General features: G+C 59.1%; 3 protein-coding genes across 9 annotated transcripts in view; 2 read left to right on the top strand and 1 right to left on the bottom strand.

Moving 5' to 3' along the window:
* SBF1 (SET binding factor 1) overlaps positions 1-1,700 on the bottom strand; it is a 28,549-nt gene extending 26,849 nt beyond the window's left edge. For 2 of the 5 annotated variants that reach the window (XM_030815270.1, XM_030815268.1), the window contains exon 1: positions 1,437-1,674. In XM_030815270.1, coding sequence (XP_030671130.1) covers positions 1,437-1,491 — 55 coding nt within the window. In that variant the 5' untranslated portion in view covers positions 1,492-1,674. Of the gene's footprint in view, positions 1-1,436 lie in introns of all 5 variants that reach the window. The other 3 variants (XM_030815267.1, XM_030815269.1, XM_030815271.1) reach the window with 3 other exon arrangements.
* A 7,266-nt stretch (positions 1,701-8,966) lies between these two features.
* On the top strand, positions 8,967-10,178 carry ADM2 (adrenomedullin 2). The gene is made up of 3 exons (XM_030815148.1): positions 8,967-8,998; positions 9,072-9,192; positions 9,805-10,178. Exons 2-3 carry the CDS (start codon positions 9,083-9,085, stop codon positions 10,139-10,141), a joined length of 447 nt encoding a protein of 148 aa, XP_030671008.1. The 5' UTR covers positions 8,967-8,998; positions 9,072-9,082; the 3' UTR covers positions 10,142-10,178.
* Positions 10,179-14,042: 3,864 nt separating this feature from the next.
* On the top strand, positions 14,043-17,387 carry MIOX (myo-inositol oxygenase). Of its 3 annotated transcripts, none has more exons than XM_012507718.2 (10): positions 14,083-14,171; positions 14,651-14,731; positions 14,934-15,014; positions 15,154-15,316; positions 15,542-15,609; positions 15,803-15,912; positions 15,991-16,058; positions 16,150-16,199; positions 16,285-16,383; positions 16,499-17,387. In XM_012507718.2, exons 1-10 carry the CDS (start codon positions 14,157-14,159, stop codon positions 16,574-16,576), a joined length of 813 nt encoding a protein of 270 aa, XP_012363172.2. In that variant the 5' UTR covers positions 14,083-14,156; the 3' UTR covers positions 16,577-17,387. The 3 variants fall into 3 exon arrangements, with proteins under 3 accessions (XP_012363173.1, XP_012363172.2, XP_003281515.2); XM_003281467.3 differs by having other exon boundaries at positions 16,285-16,397; positions 16,499-16,800; XM_012507719.2 differs by lacking the exons at positions 16,150-16,199; positions 16,285-16,383 and having other exon boundaries at positions 14,043-14,171; positions 15,510-15,609; positions 16,499-16,800.
* The last annotated feature ends 2,881 nt before the right edge of the window (positions 17,388-20,268 follow it).

The following is a 20,268-nucleotide window of genomic DNA, read 5'->3' as shown; positions in this document are numbered from 1 at the left end:
TCCTCCATGCCCCTCACAGGTGCCTCGGTGCAGACAGCTCCCTCTGTGGGTCAAGACAACACTGACAGCCAGCCTGCACACAGTGGGGATGAGAACTGTGTGGTCCTAGCAAGCGAGAACTCCCTCTCTAAAGAAAAAGACAGATGCTCATGACTGACAGTACCATAAGACACACACTTGGATAGACGTTAGCAGAGAGGAGTGTGTGCTGAGTAAGAGAGCACTCAGGAGAGGCTGGAGACAACGAAGATGCTAAAGAGGCTTCAGGAAGTGTTGGGGGGGGGGGCGGTCCAGCAGAAGAAACACAAAGAAGAGAGAAGCCCAGGTCCTTGGTGGGGACAGTGACAGCTGGACTGACAAAAAACACGGTAACTGGGAAGACAAGCTCAATCCCACCTCCAGGCTCAAGATCCAGCCCCTGCCTGACCACACTGCCCGTCTGCAGCTGGGATCTGACAACCTGGGTGCCAGTCCCAGCCTCTCTGAGCCGGCTCAGGCCAGGCAGTCAACTTATCCGCGCCTGACTTCTCTACAGATGGGGGCAACAGCAGGGCAACCCCGGTGGGCTGCTGGGAGGAAGAGGTGAGATAACGCACACAAAGGGCTGTGCGGGGCCTGGCACACCAAGCACGCGCACCAACGCCGCTGTCTCCAGGCTGTTGCTGATGTCATCGTCAGGCTCCGTTTTCTCCTACCTCCTGGGCTGAAGGGCTCTCAGACACGGGCGCTGACCCCAGACACACACCTCCTGGGCATGGACACAGATCGCCACGCTGATCCCCCACCCAGGGCTTGGCGTGCAGGGCCTGGACCGTCAGGCGAGTCGCCAGGAATGCTCTTCTCTCTACTCTCGACGCTTCCTCCTCAAATCCTCCCAGTTTCAAGTCAAACACCGCTTCTCCATGCATCAACCCCGAACTCCACCCCGTTTGCACCCCGCCAAGACCGCCGGGGGCTTCAGACGCAGCACCAAGGTCAGAGGCGGGCTGGCGAGCCGCGGGTCCGCGCCCCTGGAGCCACAGCCGCCGGCAGCCGGCCAAGGGGAGAGCCCGTCCCATCCCAAGGAGGCCGGGCAGGCCGGGCCCAGGCTTCTCTCCCTGCCGCCACCAGGCCCGCGCGGCCACGCCGCCCCCAGCGGACGCCCATTCTCCCCGCGGGCTGTCCGGTCGGCCCCGGCCTTCAGCCCCAGCCTGGCCCCCGGCCCCGGCCCTCAGTCCTCGGCCCCCTGACCCGGGCCCTCGGCGCCCGGCCCCCCGGTCCTCAGCCCTCAGCGCCCGGCCCTCAGTCCTCGGCCTCCCGACCCGGCCCCCAGCCCCCAGCCCTCGGCCCCCAGCCCCCGGCCCCCGGCCCCCGGCCCTCGACCCTCAGACCCAGCCCCCGGCCCTCAACACTCGACCCTCGGCTCCCAGCCCTCAGCGCTTGGCCTCGGCACTCACCGCGCGGGTGCGGCCCGAACGCCACCAGCACGAAGTAGTCCGCCAGCCGCGCCATGGCGAGGGACGCGGGGCGGCCCGAGGGGCGCGGGCGGGCTCCGCGGCTCGGGGACTCGAGGGCGGCGCGCTCATGGCCCGGCCCCGGCCCTGGACCGCGCACCCCGGACACCCCTGGTTCGCTCCGCGGCGGCGGCGGCGGCGGCGGCCCGGGCTCCCGCCGCCATCTTCCCAGCCAGCCGGCCCGCCCGGGCGCGCCGTGCGCCTGCGCACTGTCGTCCCGCCCTGAGAGGGCGGGGCCAGCAACCGCGCATCTCCATTGGTCCAGCGGGTGGGAGGGCGGCTCCCGAGAGCGGCGCCCCGCCCATCGCTGCTCACTCTGGGGCCCGGGCACCGCCCCTCGGGCCGGGCACCTGGACTGCGGCTCCGACGGGTCTGACGCCCTGACCCGGGTCGGCTGTGGTGTCGGCGGGAGGCACGGGCCAGGACCACAGCTGCTCTCGCCGTTGGGACTCCCCGCATAGGGGCCCGAACCCCACCCCTGGGCCGTCCCAGTCTGGGGATCGGGTCGCCCGACTCCTCGTCCCCCGCCCCTCGCTGTCCAGCTGGAGAAAGGCGGGAGAAGCCTGGGCGCTGCCCACCGGGCCCCCCAAACTAGAAGTCAGAGGAGGCGCAGGGCCATCACCTCAGGGGCTGCCAGCCTGGCGATGGGGAACGAAGAGAGAATTCAGGCCCTGCCCTTGGGGTCCCAGGCTGAAGAGCCCCGATCTAGACCAAGTGAGACATTTAACACATTAGCTTAAAAACGGCACGCTCAAGTCCCCCTGTAAAGACCAATGTTCTAAGCGTGTGAGGCACATGAGGCAGGGGGCTCTGGGAAAGCTGCATCCCCCAGGATCCCTGACAGTGCCCACCCCTCTCAAGGGGAAGGCTGGCCAGGGCCGCCCCTGAAGTGGCTCAGAGATGAGCATAAGCCCAGAGCAGAACATGCTGGGAGAGAAGGTGCAGGAGCCAGCCTGGTGCAGCAGGGAAACCCCTCTGAGCACAGCAGGCCAAGGTCTGTTTTTTGTTATGTTTTGTTTTGTTTTTGAGGCAGAGTCTCAATCCGTCACCCAGGCTGAAGTGCAGTGCCACGATCTCGGCTCACTGGAACGTCCGTCTCCTGGGTTCAAGCGATTCTCCCACTCAGCTTCCCGCGTAGCTGGGATTACAGGTGTGCACCACCACGCCTGGCTAATTTTGTATTTTAGTAGAGACGGGGTTTCACCATGTTGGCCAGGCTGGTCTCGAACTCCTGACCTCAGGCAAACCACCCACCACGGTGTCCCAAAGTGCTGGGATTACAGGCATCAGCCACCGCCCCCAGCCCGAAGGTCTGTTTTTTGTGTTTTGTTTGTTTTTGTTTGTTTGTTTTGAGACAGAGTCTTGTTCTGTTGCCCAGGCTGGAGTGCAGTGGCGTGATCTCGGCTCACTGCAACCTCTGCCTCCCAGGTTCACACCATTCTCCTGCCTCAGCCTCCCGAGTAGCTGGGACTACAGGCACCTGCCACCACGCCCGGCTAATTTTTTGTGTTTTTAGTAGCAACGGGGTTTCACCGTGTTAGCCAGGATGGTCTCGATCTCCTGACCTCATGATCCACCTATCTCAGCCTCCCAAAGTGCTGGCATTACAGGTGTGAGCCACCGTGCCTGGCCCTGAAGGTCTGTTTTTAAATGAGTTTGGCTGCTGCAAGAACTTGGCCGGGCATGGTGGCTCACGCCTGTAATCCTAGCACTTTGGGAGGCCGAGGCGGGCAGATCACAAGGTCAGGAGATCGAGACCATCCTGGCTAACATGGTGAAACCCTGTCTCTACTAAAAATACAAAAAAAAAATTAGCCGGACGTGGTGGTGGGCACCTGTATTCCCAGCTACTCGGGAGGCTGAGGCAGGAGAATGATGTGAACCCGGGAGGCGGAGTTTGCAGTGAGCCGAAATCGTGCCACTGCACTCCAGCCTGGGCAACAGAGCGAGACTCCGTCTCAAAAAAAAAAAAAAAAAAAAGAATTGGCCAAATGACTGGCATCCAGGCTTCATCCATGGACAGGAGCCAGCCCAAGAGAATGAATGGAATCAAACTGAGAGACCCTACCAGGGTCCCCTCCCTGCCCTCAGGCACAGGCCACACTGCACCTGTTCTCTCCCACTGTTGGTTTGCACAGGTTGAGAAATCATCTTTTTAAAATTTATTTTGTAGAGACAGGGTCTTGATATGTTGCCTAGGCTTGTCTTGAACTCCTGTCCTCAAATGATCCTCCTGCATCTGCCTCAAAAAGTGTTGGGATTACAGGTGTGAGAAACTGTGCCCTGACAGAAAGCCTCCTTTTTGCCCCAGCTGGCTTAAGTTGGTTTCTGTCACTTGCACCCAAAAAGGTCCTCAGCACCTCATTACCACACCACCGAGCTTGTGTGCAGGCTGGCAGTGTCCCGGGGCAAGTCTGGGCTAGTGCTTGAGTCCAAGGCTGGCTCTCTTCGGAGAGACTCTAGGGACCCTGAACTGCACTCTCCACTCTCTCTGAGACTCTGAGGACCCTGTGTGGCACTCTCTCCACTGTCATGCTTCCACCAGGCCCTTGGGAACAAACATCCACAGCGGCTCAGTGTCTCAGATGGTGGACACCCCTCCTTACGGCCCAGCCTGCTCATTTCTGGTCAGCTGTCTTGCAGTCTGCACTCTCCTCGAACCTCTCACCCCACTTCCAGTGTCTCTGAGATGATTGGCTGCTCCTCACAGAGCAAATAGAAGCTATCAGGTGGGAGCACCAAGCCCCCGTCTTACCCCCCTCACACCACCCCTCCCTCCATTACCACAAGGCTCTGCCCCCCTGCCCACTCCTCATCTCAGGCCATCATTCACTGTCAGTGCCCGCCGCCAAACTCCATCCTTCCCTGTCTATGGATTCCTTGCTATCAGAGTCAAACTTACCTCTGCCATCATAAAACACTCAAACAAAACCCCCCAAAGGCCGGGCGCAGTGGCTCACGCCTGTAAATCCCAGCACTTTGGGAGGCCAAGGCGGGTGGATCACTTGGCATCAGGAGTTTGAGACCAACCTGGATAACATGGTGAAACCCCGTCTCTAGTAAAAATACAAAAATTAGCCAGGCATGGTGGCGCGTGCCTGTAATCCCAGCTACTCGGGAGGCTGAGGCAGGAGAGCTGCTTGAACCCGGGAGGGGGAGGTTGCAGTGAGCCGAGATCGTGCCACTGCACTCCAGCCTGGGCGACAGAGCACAACTCCGTCTCAAAAAAAAAAAAAAAAAAAAAAACCCAAGATGCTCTTTGTCCAGCCAGTTGCCACCCTAGCTTTTTTGCTTCTCACAAGCATTCTCCAATGCCACCGCCCCCTCCTATGGCCCAGCCCTCGCACATTTGGAAACTCATGTCTCCTCTTCACCTGTGTCCATCATAAGCGGTGCTGGGGCAGCCCCGTCGCTCCCCAGAAACAGCTCCTCCAACTAAGAATGGACTCACATGCAACAAGCACCAGGGACCCTGGGAATCCCAGAGGGGGCCTCCTCTCTGGTGGGTGGGACAGGTGCAGAAGCAGCCAGGCTGATGCCTGAGGGCAGAGGATACACCCTCCCCCAAGGCTGGGGGGAGGCAGGACTGTGGCTCACAGGGAAAACAACCGGCCTGTCATCCCAGGGTCTGAAACGCAGCCCCTCAGTGGGGCTGTCCTCCACCTGTCCCAGATTAAAAGCCTTGCGAGAGCCAGGCGCGGTGGCTCACACCTGTAATCCCAGCACTCTGGGAAGCCGAGGCAGACAGATCCCGAGGTCAGGAGATCAAGACCATCCTGGCTAACACAGTGAAACCCCATCTCTACTAAAAATACAGAAAAATTAGCCCGGCATGGTGGCGGGCGCCTGTAGTCCCAGCTACTCGGGAGGCTGAGGCAGGAGAATGGTGTGAACCCAGGAGGCGGAGCTTGCAGTGAGTCAAGATCACACCACTGCACTCCAGCCTGGGCGACAGAGCAAGACTCCGTCTCAAAAAAAAAAAAAAAAAAAAAAAAAAAAAAAAAAGCCTCGTGAGGGCAGGGAATTTTCAGTGGTTTTTCTTTATTGGTGGGGCGAATGATTTGATTGCACTTGTATTTTGAAAGGACAGAACTGGTGGCAGTGTGGAAGGCTGAGTGGGGAGGCAGCAGAAGAAGCTGCAGCAGCAGACTTGGGAACCTGCGGGATCCTCTGCTCAGGCCCTTCCCTACCTGCCCCTCCAGAGCTGGTGCTGGGCTCTGTCCTTGGCCAGCCTCTCTGCATTCTCTGTGGACGAGGCTTACCATATCCTCCATGGCCGTGCCATCCCTGAAACCCCAAAACTGTTCTTGACCTGCCTTCTCTTCAGTCCCATGCCTGCCAGGCTGGGGAGCGACCAGACCCCTCTCCCTGGACAACCCCCAGGCAGCTCAGCCTCAGCATGTCCAGGCCCCGATCTCTTCCCACCCCCTCAGCAGCTGCCACATCAGCAAACAGAAGGGCTTCGCCGGGAACTGTGAGCCCCTCATTTACCACCTTGCCCTGCTAAATTTCTCCCACCCATCCACTCTGTCCCCTCAAGCCCTTTCTGCCTGCCTCCCCAACACCTGCCTTCTTGGCTGCCACTCCACCTTTCAACATAAATGTGACAGTTGGCCGGGCTTGGTGGCTCACACCCGTAATCCCAGCAGTTTGGGAGGCAGAGGTGGGTGGATTGCTTGAGGTCAAGACCTCAAGACCAGCCTGGCCAGCATGGTGAAACCCCGTCTCTACTAAAAATACAAAAATTAGCCAGGTGTGGTGGCAGGCGCCTGTAATTCCAGCTACTTGGGAGGCTGAGGCAGGAGAATTACTTGAACCTGGGAGGCAGAGGTCGCAGTGAGCCAAGATTGTGCCACTGCACTCCAGCCTGGGCAACAGAGTGAGATTCCATCTCAAAAAAAAAAAAAAAAAAAACTGGGTGCAGTGGCTGACACCAGTAATCACAGCACTTTGGGAGGCCAAGGTGGGTGGGTCACCTAAGGTCAGGAAATCAAGACTAGCCTGGCCAACATGGTGAACCCCCGTCTCAAATACAAAAATTATCTGGACGTGGTGGCGGGCACTTGTAAGTCCAGTTACTTGGGAGGCTGAGGCAGGAGAATCGCTTGAACCTGGGAGGCGGAGTTTGCAGTGAGCTGAGATGGCGCCACTGCACTCCAGCCTGGGTGACAGAGTGGGACTCCATCTCAAAAAAAAAAAAAAACCCTTATAAATGTGACACTCCCTGCCCCGCAACTGGTCAAAATAAGTAAATAATACCTGCAGGGCATCCCTGCCCTCCCAGAACAGCCTGTGGGGTGCGTGCTCGGCACTCCTCAACTTATTCATCCAGCAAATGTTGACTGTGCTCCCATGGTGTGTCAGCAGGAGGGTTACGGGGTGATCGCAGGGGTTGAGGAGACAGACGGGGAAGCACAAACAGACGCAGAGATCCTCAGCTAACCCAACAGAGAGGCCAGTCTCAGCAGCTTAGGACCCGTGACACCAAGTCCAGGACTCGTGGATGGTGGGTAGGCAAAAGCTCTGTGGAGAACAGTGAACCATCTATCAACATAAACACGCGCTCACCTTCAACCAGAATTTCTACTTCCAGGAAGGTGTCCTACAGACACATCTGTGAGCTCAAGGCAGCAACTCATGAAAAGACTGGCAATCACCTAATTTCACATTAATAGCAGATAAGGTGAATCATACAACACCTATATGTTGGAGTAGATCCAATCATAGGAAAGAACGGGGTCTCTGATGTGAGGACGGTTGGGCTGTGACGCCTGTCACCCCACTGGTCACCAGGGTTGATTCGGCTGATGTGGCTGGCTCAGAGGCAGGTGTCCCCTTCCTTCCCCATCGTTCCCTGTGCGTCCCTCTGAAGCTGTGTGCTCTGTCGAAGAGGATGGAGGACAGGGCTTCAAGTAGCTGTGCCCCTCTGCCAGGACCTCCAAACAAGCTCTCAGGAAAGAACGGGGTGTCAGTCCTATTGCAGATCTGCACACATGGATGTGTGTGCCTGGGGCAGGTCAGGAGAGGGCTCCCACCCAGACCAGGGGAGGGGTCCCAAGTGGGTGGCGATGGTGAGGGGAGTCTCACGTTTCACTTGTTTTAAACTTTTCTTTTTTTTTTTTTTTTTTTTTTTTTTGCGACGGAGTCTCGCTCTGTTGCCCAAGCTGGAGTGCAATGGCGCGATGTCGGCTCACTGCAACCTCCGCCGCCTGGGTTCAAGCCTCAGCCTTTCCTGCCTCAGCCTCCCGAGTAGCTGAGATTACAGGAATCCGCCACCATCCCCAGCTAATTTTTTTTTTTGGGGGTGGGGGGTCGGAGTCTTGTTCTGTCGCCCAGGCTGGAATGTAGTGGCGGGATCTCGGCTCACTGCAAGTTCCGCCTCCCGGGTTCATGCCATTATCCTGGCTCAGCCTCCCAAGTAGCTGGGACTACAGGCGCCCGCCACCACGCCCGGCTAAATTTTTTGTGTTTTTAGTAGAGATGGCGTTTCACCGTGTTAGCCAGGATGGTCTCGATCTCCTGACCTCGTGATCCGCTCGCCTCGGCCTCCCAAAGTGCTGGGATTACAAGCGTGAGCCACCGCGCCCGGCCCCTGACCAGCTAATTTTATTTTTAGTAGAGATGGGGTTTCTCCATGTTGGCCAGGCTAGTCTCGAACTCCCGACCTCAGATGATCCGCCGGCCTCGGCTTCCCAAACTGCTGGGATTACCGGAGTGAGCCACCACGCCCGGACACTTGTTTAAATTTGTTACAAAAATCGTGCAATACTTTGTTCTGGGGTTGGAGCGGCCGGGGGTAGGTACAGCCTTTTAGGAGCGCAGCCCCGGGGTTGGGGGCACCGTGTCAGAGAAGAGCGGAATGGCCAGCCCGCTGCGGAATCCCGCGGATTTGCTGGTCAGGCCGGGGGGCCGGGGTCCACCGGGTCAGACCCTGGAGGGTGGGACCGCCCGGACTCGGGAGGTGGTTGACAGGGTGGGCCCCGTCGGGTCCGAGTCCGCCCCAGCCGTGGGGTCAGCTCGGACGACGGCTCGCCCCGCAGAACCCCGCTTCAGCCTGAGGAAGTCCGGCCCCCGCAGGCTCGGGGCTGCGTCCCCACCAGAAGGCGCTTGGAGTGAGGCTGTCGGTCCCGCGGTCCCGCGGTCCCGGGCCGGTGGCGGAACGCTCCCAGCGGGGACGGGCCCCTCCACCGCCCCTTCGCTGCAGCCCCCTCCCCGCCCCGAGGGTGGCTGGGCCCGGGGGAGGGGCGCCCCGCCCCGTCCGTGCATCCGGCTCCGCCCCTTGCTGGAAAGGCTACGTATTCAGCTCTGGAGGTGCCATCCCCGGCCGCGACTCCGCTCCAGGCAGGACCCCCAACCCGCCCAGCCCGCTCCGCCTTGCGCCCCGGACCCGCGGCCGACCCCAGACCCGCTGCCCGCTTCGCGCCCGAGGCCTGCGCCCCGACGGACGCCCGTGGCCAGCTTGTCACACCCACGCCCGGCGCCCAGACCGCGGAGGGCTCCCCGAGGTGCCGACGGAGGGGGTGGCTCGCGGCTCAGGCTGCCCCCGACTTGCCCGGCTCACCGCCCCCTCCCCTGCAGCCCCGCCAGCCATGGCCCGGATCCCGACGGCCGCCCTGGGTTGCATCAGCCTCCTCTGCCTGCAGCTCCCTGGCGCGCTGTCCCGCAGCCTGGGCGGGGACTCGCGTCCCGTCAAACCCAGGTGAGTCCAGGTCTTGGGCCAGCCAACCCCTCTGGCCCCCGCAGGGAAGCAGAGTGCCAGAGGCCGCGGGGGCCGCCCTCCCTCCACACCCCCACCTGCTGCTAGGACTCCCCTCCCAAACCAAGGCCCGTGCCCCAGGCTCAGGAGCGCCTCATCAGGGCCAGAGGCCCCTCTTTCTCTGCCTCCCTACACAGGGCAGTTGCTCCTCCCCACACACATGGGAACAGCAGTCCCTCTTCTGGGGGTGTCTGCTGGGGGAGGAGAGGCTGGCAGTATCCCGGGGCCCGCCTGTGACCACCCTAAAGGGAGGGCAGAAGCCGAGTCACCCTGAGCCCTGAGAGTGGTGACCCGCAGAGGCTGGGCCGCCGGGGTGCCCTTTGGCCAAGGAGGTGCCGGTTCCTGGGACTCGTGACCGGGGCCACTGAGATGGTCCCAGGCCCCAAGTCCAGAGGAGACGCGGGCTTCCCCTGGCCGTGCTCCAGGCTGTGTGTGCGTGGGGGCCGTGGGCTTCCCCTGGCAGTGACCCAGGCTTGTGTAGAGGCAAAAGTGGGCAGGTGTGAGTTCTCTGAAAGGCTGAGCAATCGCGTTGACATTCTCCATCTGCCTCTGCAGGGAGCCCCCAGCCCGGACCCCTTCCAGCAGCCTGCAGCCCAGGCACACCGCACCCCGACCTGTGGTCTGGAAACTTCACCAGGCCCTCCAGCCACAGAGGGGTGCTGGCCTGGCCCCTGCTATGGGTCAGCCTCTCCGAGATGGTGGCCGCCAACACTCGGGCCCCCGAAGACACTCCGGCCCCCGCAGGACCCAAGCCCAGCTCCTGCGAGTGGGCTGTCTGCTGGGCACCTGCCAGGTACAGAATCTCAGCCACCGCCTGTGGCAACTCATGGGACCGGCAGGCCGGCAGGACTCAGCTCCTGTGGACCCCAGCAGCCCCCACAGCTATGGCTGAGGTGGGGCTGGGCCACACCCCTGCCCATCCCAGCCAGGGTGCTGTGCCCCCGTCCAGAGCTGCAGCTGAGCCCTATCTGAAGCCCAGTCCCTCGGAGCTGCAGACAGCAGATCCTGCAACAACAATACCTGCACGGCTTTGCACACGTAAACCCTCGCACACCTGTAGACCGAGGCTGGTCTACATGCAGTGCTGGTACGTCAAGGAGCCTAAACACCCTGAAATTGTGAACCCTTGGGGGACAGCTGCCAAACACAGCTGGTGGCAGCACCAGATGCTAAAAAGCGCTTCAGAGAGGAGGTGTCTGCCCAGAGACGTGGAGCAGAAGCTGGGCCCTGAACACACAGGGCCATGTCTGGACGAGCAGGGGAGAGAGGCTGAATTGGCCAGAAGCGGCCCCTCCGCTGTTGGTCCAGTCAGACTGAACTGGACTGTGCCTGGGCTGTTCCTGCTCTCAGGCACAACCAGCCCTTCCACGTGCCTGCCTGGCCCGGGGTCCCAGCCTCTCCCTCCCCATGCCTGTGGGACAGGAGGGGGAGCGTGGGATGCTGTAGCCCCCTGGGGTTGGGCCGGGGAAGGATGGTGGCCCTCCAGAGGTCATGAAGGGACCTCTGTGGCTCCAGCTGCCAACCCTGGAGCCCAGACCGAGGTGGCCATGGAGACTCCACCTGGATCCCCTGTGGGAGGCCAGGGAGGGGAACTTAGCAGTTCAGGAGCCACCCCAAACCATTCTGGGACAGGGACACCCCTTTCTACCCCAGGGCAGGGCAGGGCAGGGCTGGGTGGGGCAAGATCCCCCAGCCGGAATAGACCCACCCCACCTGAAGGGGGTGAGACCCTTGTTGGCAGCCAGACAAGGGTGGGGATCCACAGGCAGCACAGGCGCTCCACCACCACCCAGTGTGGGGACCCAGTGGGACCAGCTGTGGGGGCAGCGAGTGACTTACCAAGAGCCAGGGAGGGCAGCCCAGGTCCAAATGATAACAAGAACAAGGACCACCACCGGCGTGCACGGACTTGGTGTGTGTCCTTCCCGGGGAGGACAGGGGACTCACATGTGCGTGCCACTCGAGCCTCCCAGTCGTCCAGCAGAACATGGGGTTCAGAAAGGGCTCCTTCTACTACTTAGCGAACACAGCATTTAATTTGCAAATGTTTGCTAGGGTCACCCTCTCGGCCATCCCATGATCACCCCAACTCTAGAGGCCGCAGCACAGCTCAGGACATTCCCCCACAGAGCTTGCCCCTCAGCTCCTACCTCCAAGGTGGAGGGTCCTGGAAGTGCCCACCCAGGCGCCGCCCCTGTGCTTGCTCCCTGAGCTCAGGGATTGCCGAGTCCAGGTAACTGACCTGTGCTCCATGAGGCCTTGTGGGAACAGTCCAGGCTGGTCCTGCCCTGTGGAAGCCTCCGTGCACTGAGAGATGTACTAGGATTGCAGCAAAGGTGGTCAGGGTGGTGGGCCGCACAGCAAGGCAGTCAAGGCCAGCTCCCTAGGAGAAGCACTGGGTCAGGTGAGGTTTGAGGACAGCAGGCCTTCCCTAGGGGAAGGAGCTGGGAGTGCCAAGGCCCCAGGTGCACAGGAGGCATGGCTGCTGAGAGGTTGCAGGGTGGATGGGTCCTCGGCCTCAGAGTCATGTGCCCTGTGGCCACTGAAGGGTGTCAGCAGAGCACAGGACACGAGGACAGAGGGAGGGGCATGGGGAGTGAAGGAGGGGGCCTCGGGGCAAGGCTGGGGGGCCAGGAGCTCAGCGTCCGCTACTCAGCCCAGCCAAAACCCTCCCAGATGTCTCCTCTCCTGCCTGGGCAAAGTCCAGCTTGGCACCCCGTCTGGGGCCTGCCTGTGGTCAGGGCCAAGTGTTCCCTCCTCCAGGAAAGCCTTCACCCTCCTCATGCCCTGTAGTCAGGAGGCCGCCTGCCGTGACCCTCCGCATCGCCTCGGGTGTGAAATCAGACCCACCTGACACCCTCATGTGGAGGCCCAGCAGCACCTGCAGCCACCCCCACCTTCCCCAGCAACCAGTTCCAGCTGCTCTGGCCAAAACCTCCGCTAGGCCAGGCCCCGTGGCTCACACCTGTAATCCCAGCACTTTGGGGGGCCAAGGTAGGCACATCACCTGAGGTTAGGAGTTTAAGACCAGCCTGGCCAACATGGTGAAACCCCGTCTCTACTAAAAATAGAAAATTATCCGGGCGTGATGGCAGGGGCGCCTGTAATCCCAGCTACTCAGGAGGCCGAGGCAGGAGAATCACTTGAACCTGGGAGGCGGAGGTTGCAGTGAGCTGAGATTGTGATATTGCACTCTGGCCTGGGCAACAAGAGCAAAATTCTGTCTCAAGAAAAAAATAGTAATAATACAAAAATTAGCTGGGCGTGGTGGCACATGCCAGTAATTCCATCTACTTGAGAGTCTGAGCCTGGGAGGTGGAGGTTGCGGTGAGCTGAGATCGCACCGCTGCACTCAAGCCTGGATGACAGAGCAAGACTCCGTTTCCAAAAAAAAACAAAAAACCTCCTCTCTTCCTTCGCACCTTCCTCTGAATCCCGCCGGGTCCCACCTCCTGAACCTATCCAGACACCTTCTCCTGACCCAGGCACCGCCTGCTTTGGGGGCGATGGCCGTAGCCTCCATCCCTCTGGCCAGTGCATGCTGAGCACGTGACCTACGCTTGTTGGGACACGTGAGGATACAGCCTTGACCCCCGGGGGCTGACATTCAAGGGGGAGATAGAAGGAGACAAACGTAGAAGGTAGAATAAGTGGGTGGTGGAGTGGCAGGAAGTGCTGAGTGCCACGGGAAGTCAGACAAGGAGAGTGTGGGGCAGGTGCCATTTAAATGGGGGGCGCTGGGGTCTCCTCACAGTTCCTTCTCAGCCCAGCTGCGCCAGGATCTTGTTGAGTCAGGTCAGCTCCCCATGGCCCTCTTGCCTGACCCCTGAAGCCCAGAACTCTGATCTTCACAGCCCTAGGTATGGCCCCAGCACCCCACTGCCCTCTCTCCTGCCCCAGCTGACTGCTGTTCGCAGACTTCCCTGGCCACGCTCCAAGACGCCAGCTCTGCCGCAGGCACTTTGTTCTCAGGGTGTCCTCTGCGCCTGCAGGGCGCATGCATGGGAAGCTGCATTGGTGCCCCGGGTGTTGGCGGTTCCGTGCCTGCTCCCGACTCCCTGTGAGGCCCCTCTCCCAGAGCCTGACACTCTGGCTGAACTCTAGGCAGGTGCTCTTGAGTCCTTTCCTCGACGAGGCCTGACCCCATCCCCATCCTCGCTGGGCCCGCCGACCCCGGTGTTAGCAAGAATCCTGCTAAATCAGTTTATGGAGAATTACCCACCCTCGGTATCTGATCTCATTCCTCATCTCCCACCCTTGATCTCATCACCCTGCCGGCCTCCTGCAAGATCCTCATTGAGCCACTCCAGTGAGAACCCCCCTACCCTCGAAGGCTCCCCTAGCAACTTCCCATCCACTGACCCCTCCAACGCCATCAATCTCCAGCTGTCGTTGTTGAATTCGGAGGTGAGCTCCTCTCACCACTCTCTTGAATAAAGCTTTTCTCACCATTTTAACAAGTCCTCAGAATCATCTTTTCTTAACAAGCCCCTGCCCCACCCAGAATCCTGGGGGGCCTGGGGACAAGTTTTCACCTCCTGAGATCCAGTGGGGCAGCCGGGGAAGGGGTGGTGCAGAGGGGGCGTGTGCTTGAGGGTGGGGTGGTCTTGGGTCTGCCCCTACTTATGGGACCCCACAGAGGCGTCTGAAGCCAGGGCCAAGCGGGAGGCTGGGCCCACAGACAACCCTAAGCAGGTCAGCGGCTCGGGACAGGAGGGAGGCTGAGTCAGGGCAAGAGGATGTGGAAGTGCTCCTGTGCTGACACATTAACTCCCTGAGGTCAGGAGGAGGGTGGATGGTCACTCATTACCGCGGTTGCTTATGTAACCTGGGGTGTATATAGGAGCCCGGCTGAGGACACACTTGCCTGCCTGCGCTTTGCCACTTGAGCACCGCTCCCTCTCAGGATGAAGGTGACGGTGGTGAGTACCCAGACCCCATGCAGAGAGGCCCTGCTGACTGCTCTCCTGGTGGCCAGCTACTCCTGCCCTCTTCTAGCTGGCACTGGCCAGCCCTGCTCCTCCGTCCAGCTGGGCAAGAGCCAGCGGCTGCCGACCCCCAGGCTCCCTGTGGACTCAGTCTCCTCCCATGGCTGCTTCCACCCCTCAAGGGTAGCCATGGGTGCTGCTCAGGGGTGGTGTCCCCTGCACCCTGGAAGCAGACGTCTGCTGACTTTCGCTTTGCAGATAAGGACCTGGGAGTGAGAGCTCCTGGGACTTGCTGAGGCCAGGGCAGGGGCTGGGATGATGGTGCGGGAGAGGCTGTGTCCTCTCGTGTCCCCCACCAGCCCTCGAGCGGAGGCAGGAGGCAGGCTTGGAGTCTGCAGCCACCCTGGGAATGTCTGTGCTTCCTCGTGGAGCTGCCATTATGGTGAAACAGGTTCGATCCTCCACCTCCCTAGGGCCCAGACCCTTCCCTGGTCTACCGACCTGATGTGGACCCAGAGGTGGCCAAAGACAAGGCCAGCTTCCGGAACTACACAGTGAGTACCTTGCCATCCTGCCCCCCTCCCCCTCTTCCACACCCTGGGGAGCAGCATCTGCCCTTCACACAGTTCCAAGGGGTGCCCTGTGGGAACCCCCACCCCCATCACACCCTGTGGGGCGGCCTGGGAGAGGCGAGGCATGGGGCCTCGTGTGCAGGGTGGGGGTGGCGCCAGCCTCCACTGATCCTCCAGCCTGCAGTCAGGTCCCCTCCTGGACCGTGTCTTCACCACCTACAAGCTCATGCACACGCACCAGACAGTGGACTTCGTCAGGAGCAAGGTAGGCATTTCCTGCCGCCCCGTGCAAACGCGGAGGGACCCTTGCCCTCAGCCCCATGAGCCCACCAGGCACCGAAGGGATGGAGAGGACTGGTGGGCCTGCTGACCCTGGGCCACGCTGCCTTCTCCTTCCCCACCAGCATGCCCAGTTTGGGGGCTTCTCCTACAAGAAAATGACAGTCATGGAGGCCGTGGACCTGCTGGATGGGCTGGTGGACGAGTCGGACCCGGATGTAGATTTCCCCAACTCCTTCCATGCCTTCCAGACAGCGGAGGGCATCCGGAAGGCCCACCCAGACAAGGGTGAGCCCCGGCTGTGCTGCAAGGGGGCAGGTGCTGCCTCCAAGGGGCAGAATGCAGCAGCCTGTAGGGTGGGAGGGGACAGTGGTGGGCCCAGGCCTCCTCCAGCACTTCTGCCTGGGTTGGGGAGCAGGCCCTGGGCCCCTCCTGGCTCTCAGTCCCGCAAGCCTCTCATCCTCTGCCTTGACCCCCGCAGTCCCCAACCTGCCCTATCCATCCCCCTCCCAGACTGGTTCCACCTTGTCGGGCTCCTGCATGACCTGGGGAAGGTCCTGGCCCTGTTCGGGGAGCCCCAGGTAAGAGCTAGTAGTGGAGGGTGAAGAGATCTGCATGTTGAGGCAAGGTGGGGGCGGAGGGAGTGGCCTCAGTGCTTGGCCTGGGATACGGGATACTATCTGGTGGGCCGGCCAGTGAACCCCCACGGCCCCCCCACACCACTCCCCCCACAGCCCCCCCACGGCCCCCCCATGGCTGCCTGTCCCTCTGCAGTGGGCAGTCGTTGGAGACACCTTCCCCGTCGGATGCCGTCCCCAGGCCTCCGTGGTTTTCTGTGACTCCACCTTCCAGGACCACCCTGACCTCCAGGATCCTCGATACAGGTGCTCCCTGCTGTCCCGGGCTGGGCCCCCTCCCCTGGGCGTCTCCTGAGCCCCCCTCACCCTGGTATCTCGCTGCAGCACAGAACTCGGCATGTATCAGCCCCACTGCGGGCTTGACAGGGTCCTCATGTCCTGGGGCCATGATGGTGAGGCCAGAGGCGGGCAGGGGGGCGGTGGGGGACGGTGGGGGACGGTGGGGCAGAGGCGGTGCCTGGCGGTGACACCCTCTCCCCACAGAGTACATGTACCAGGTGATGAAGTTTAACAAGTTCTCACTGCCCCCTGAGGTAGGTGGGGGGAGGAGCAACCCAGCCTGTCCACCAGGCCTAGTCCCGCAGCCCTGGGTGAGCTGCTGGGTGGCCTTGCCCGCAGGCTTTCTACATGATCCGGTTCCACTCCTTCTACCCCTGGCACACGGGCAGGGACTACCAGCAGCTGTGCAGCCAGCAGGACCTGGCCATGCTGCCCTGGGTGCAGGAGTTCAAGTACGCCCCCCCACCCGCCGAGGGGTGTTATGGGAGTGAAAGAGGGGGTCGGCGGGGGGCCTGGGGTTCTTCACGGGGCTCACTGCCCCTCCCTGCTGCAGCAAGTTCGACCTCTACACCAAGTGCCCGGACCTGCCGGACGTAGACAAGCTGCGGCCCTACTACCAGGGGCTCATTGACAAGTACTGCCCTGGCATCCTGAGCTGGTGACCCTCCTGCCACCCAAGCTGCTGCTGGACCCAGGCCTGGCCCTCAGCCTGCCTGGAGAGGTCTGGCCCTGGGCAAACAGCCGCCATCAGGGTTCACCTCGGTGGGACCTCACTCACCCCCTTAGGGTCACCACCCCTCATGGCAACTTGTGCCTGGCATCAATAAAGACCTGCAAGGACATTGCGCTTCTGAAGCTCCACTGGGTGTTACTGCAGCAGGGGGTGGCCCAGGCCGAGGGATGCTGCCAGCATGGTGGAGGCCAAGTCCCAGGCTCTCAGATGTGTGTGTCCCACCGCACTGGCCGTGGTAAACATCCGCTCATCCACCCAGCTCGTGTGTCAGAGCCTGGGGGATGAGTCACCCAGCTCACCCCCACATGCTCAAAACAGTCACCAAGTCCTCTGGGCTCTGTCCCCTTAAAAAATACCCCAATAGCTAAAATAATGCATTCATAGAAAACAACAAAAAACAAATGCAGGCCAGGCACGGCGGCTCACGCCTATAATCCCAGCACTTTAGGAGGCCGAGGTGGGTGGATCACCTGAGGTCAGGGGATCAAGACCAGCCTGGCCAACATGGCGAAACCCCGTCTCTACTAAAAATGCAAAAATTAGCCAGGCGTGGTGGTGGGCACCTGTAATCCCAGCTATTCAGGAGGCTGAGGCAGGAGAATCACTTGAACTCAGGAGACGGAGGTTGCCATGAGCCAAGATTGTGCCACTGCACTCCAGCCTGGGTATCAAGAGCGAAATTCCATCTAAAAAAAATAAAATAAAACAAGTGCACAGTTTAAATGCTATAAAGCAAACACCTGCGGCCACCACCCCTGAACCGACTCTCCAGTACCCTCCGCATGCCCTGCGTGTGGCTCCCCGCACAGAGCAGCCCCTCCACAGGCTCTGAAGCCACCATCCCTCCTCTCTACATGGTTTTGTCACCCAGGCGTGCAGCCCTTGGTGCCAAAGAGTGGCCTCCCCTCCACCTTCTCCGAAATTCATCTCTGAAGAAAGCAGATTGTCCCAGGAAATTCGTCTTTGTGGGGATTCTGTATCTGTTTGCGTTTTCCTCTGAACTTCTGCCAATCAGTGCACGGATTTAGAGGCTTCCCCAGATCCCGTGTGGTTGGTTGTGGGCACGAGTGCTTTCAGGCAGTGGTGTTTCTTGAGGAAGAGGCATGCGGTGCCTGTCCTCAGTGCTGTCAGACGGCAGCTGTGGGTGTTCAAGCTCATCTGGATCCTCCACTCCCCTGGGTATGGAACAGTCCAGGTTGCTTTCTGTCCTCGCCCGCCCGCCATAGGGGGGCGCTTCAGGAAGCAGAAGTTGCCTCCCACGTGCTCTTCGGCTACACAGTGGCACTGTTCCTATAGAGAGGCAGGTCAATGTTTCAGTCCTTCCCTTAATTTTTTTTTTTTTTTTTTTGAGACAGTCTCACTCTGTCGCCCAGGCTGGAGTACAGTGGGGCAATCTCAGCTCACTACAACCTCCGTCTCCTGGGTTCAAGCGATTCTCCTGCCTCAGCCTCCCAAGTAGCTGGGATTACAGGCGCCTGCCAACACGCCTGGCTAATTTGTTTTTAGTAGAGATGGGGTCTCGCCATGTTGGCCAGGCTGGTCTTGAACTCCTGACCTCATGTGATCTGCCCACCTTGGCCTCCCAAAGTGCTGGGATTACAAGCGTGAGCCACCGCGCCCGGCCTCAATAACTTTTAAGAACGTAAAGAGGGCTGCGTGTGGTGGAGCACACCCATAGTCCCAGCTGCTTCGGAGGCTGAGGTGGGAGGATCACTAGAGCCTGAGAGTTTGAGACCAACACAGGGAAACTGTCTCTAAAAAAAATAAAAATAAATAAATATAAAGGTTTAAGACCAGAGGACCTGGCTGGATGCTAATCAGCTTCTTCATGCTGGATGCTGGCTCCACGGGTCCCACAAGGCAGGGATGAAGGGATGAAGGCCACACGGGGATACCACAAGCTGTGTGTTTCCTCAGTAAACTCAAAGCTGACCAGTACGGCCACCCCAGAGCCCAGTATGCACTTCCCCCAAGGTTGCAACCAGCCACCACCTGGGACCCTGTCTGTGAGGTGGGCAGTGATTTGTCATCATTAAAACACTTTCTGTGTGGATTTAGATTTGGACTTGGTTTCCCTGAGTGCTATAGGAATATTCAGGAGAATTGTTGGCTCACTGTATTTGCACGTTTATTCATTTATATATTTCTTCAGTCCTTGGAAAGACCTTTAGGTTAATGCTTACATTGCTTAAAAAATAACAAAATTAAATTTATAAAGGAGTTTAAATATTTTAGGCATTTAAAATATACAAATAGAACCCTTTTGAGTTACATCTAAAACTGCTAGACTTAAACAGAATAGGCCGGACCAGGTGGCTCACGCCTGTAATCCCAGCACTCTGGGAGGCTGAGGCAGGCAAACTGATCACTTGATCTCAGGAGTTTGAGACCAGCCTGATCAACATGGTGAAACTCCATCTCTACTAAAAATAAAAAATAAAAAAAGTAGCCGAGCATGCGTGGCAGGCGCCTGTAATCCCAGCTACTCAGAGGCTGAGGCAGGAGAATCACTTGAACCCGGGAGGTGGAGATGGAAGTGAGCCGAGATTATGCCACTGCACTCCAACCTGGGTGACAAGTGAGACTCCATCTCAAAAATAAATAAATAAACAAACAGAAGAGAGAAAATGAAAACCCATGAATGTAGAGACAATATTGTTAAGAAAGCAATGCTACCAAATGATAGACAGATTCAGCGATGTCTCTCAGAATCCAAATGGCATTTTTTGGGGCCAGGTGCGGTGGCTCACACCTGTAATCCCAGCACTTTGGGAGACCGAGGCAGGCGGATCACTTGAGGTTGGGAGTTCGAGATCAGCCTGGCCAACATGGTAAAACGCCATCTGTACTAAATATACAAAATTAGCTGGGCCTGGTGGACGGTGCCTGTAATCTTAGCTACCTGGGAGGCTGAGGCAGGAGAATCACTTGAACCTGGGAAGCAGAGGTTGCAGTGAGCCGAGATTGAGCCACTGCACTCCAGCCTGGCTGACAGAGCGAGACTCCACCTCAAAAAAAAAAAAAAAAAGGCATTTTTTGGAAAATAGAAAAACGTAATTCTAAAATTCCTATGGAATTTTAAGGGAACCAAAATGGCCATAACAATCTTGGAAAAAAACAAAGTTTACTTCTTGATGACTAAGATAAAATAAAAAACATAAAAAGGAAAAAAGATGTAAAAGAAACAAAATAATTAAAACGTAAAAAAAGAACAACAAAGACCAGGTACGGTGGCTCACGCCTGTAATCCCAGCACTTTTGGGAGGCCGAGGCAGGTGGATCACGAGGTCAGGAGATTGAGACCATCCTGGCCAACATGGTGAAACCCCATCTCTACTAAAAATACAAAAAATTAGCTGGGCATGGTGGCACGTGCCTGTAGTCCCAGCTACTCGGGAGGCTGAGGCAGGGGAATTGCTTGAAGCCAGGAGGCAGAGGGTGCAGTGAGCCAAGATTGCACCACTGCATTCCAGCCTGGCAACAGAGCGAGACTCTGTCTCAGAAAAAAAAAAAAAAAAAAAAAAAAAAAATTAGCCAGGTGTGGTGGCGGACGCCTGTAATCTCAACTACTCGGGAGGCCAAGGCAGGGA

Source organism: Nomascus leucogenys, chromosome 7b, assembly GCF_006542625.1.
Source record: "Nomascus leucogenys isolate Asia chromosome 7b, Asia_NLE_v1, whole genome shotgun sequence".
Lineage (NCBI taxonomy): Eukaryota > Metazoa > Chordata > Mammalia > Primates > Hylobatidae > Nomascus > Nomascus leucogenys.
The sequence above is the reverse complement of the archived record's forward strand: the minus strand, read 5'-3'. Positions and strand labels throughout refer to the sequence as shown.

What these genes read in the sequence shown, in the direction of transcription:
- ADM2 (XM_030815148.1), top strand. Translation starts at nt 9,083, where the DNA reads ATGGCCCGGATCCCGACGGCCGCCCTGGGTTGCATCAGCCTCCTCTGC. An exon ending in TCGCGTCCCGTCAAACCCAG is followed by an intron (nt 9,193 to 9,804) that starts GTGAGTCCAGGT and finishes CTGCCTCTGCAG; the next exon opens with GGAGCCCCCAGCCCGGACCC.
- MIOX (XM_003281467.3), top strand. An exon ending in AGTTCTCACTGCCCCCTGAG is followed by an intron (nt 16,200 to 16,284) that starts GTAGGTGGGGGG and finishes CCTTGCCCGCAG; the next exon opens with GCTTTCTACATGATCCGGTT. An exon ending in CCCTGGGTGCAGGAGTTCAA is followed by an intron (nt 16,398 to 16,498) that starts GTACGCCCCCCC and finishes TCCCTGCTGCAG; the next exon opens with CAAGTTCGACCTCTACACCA.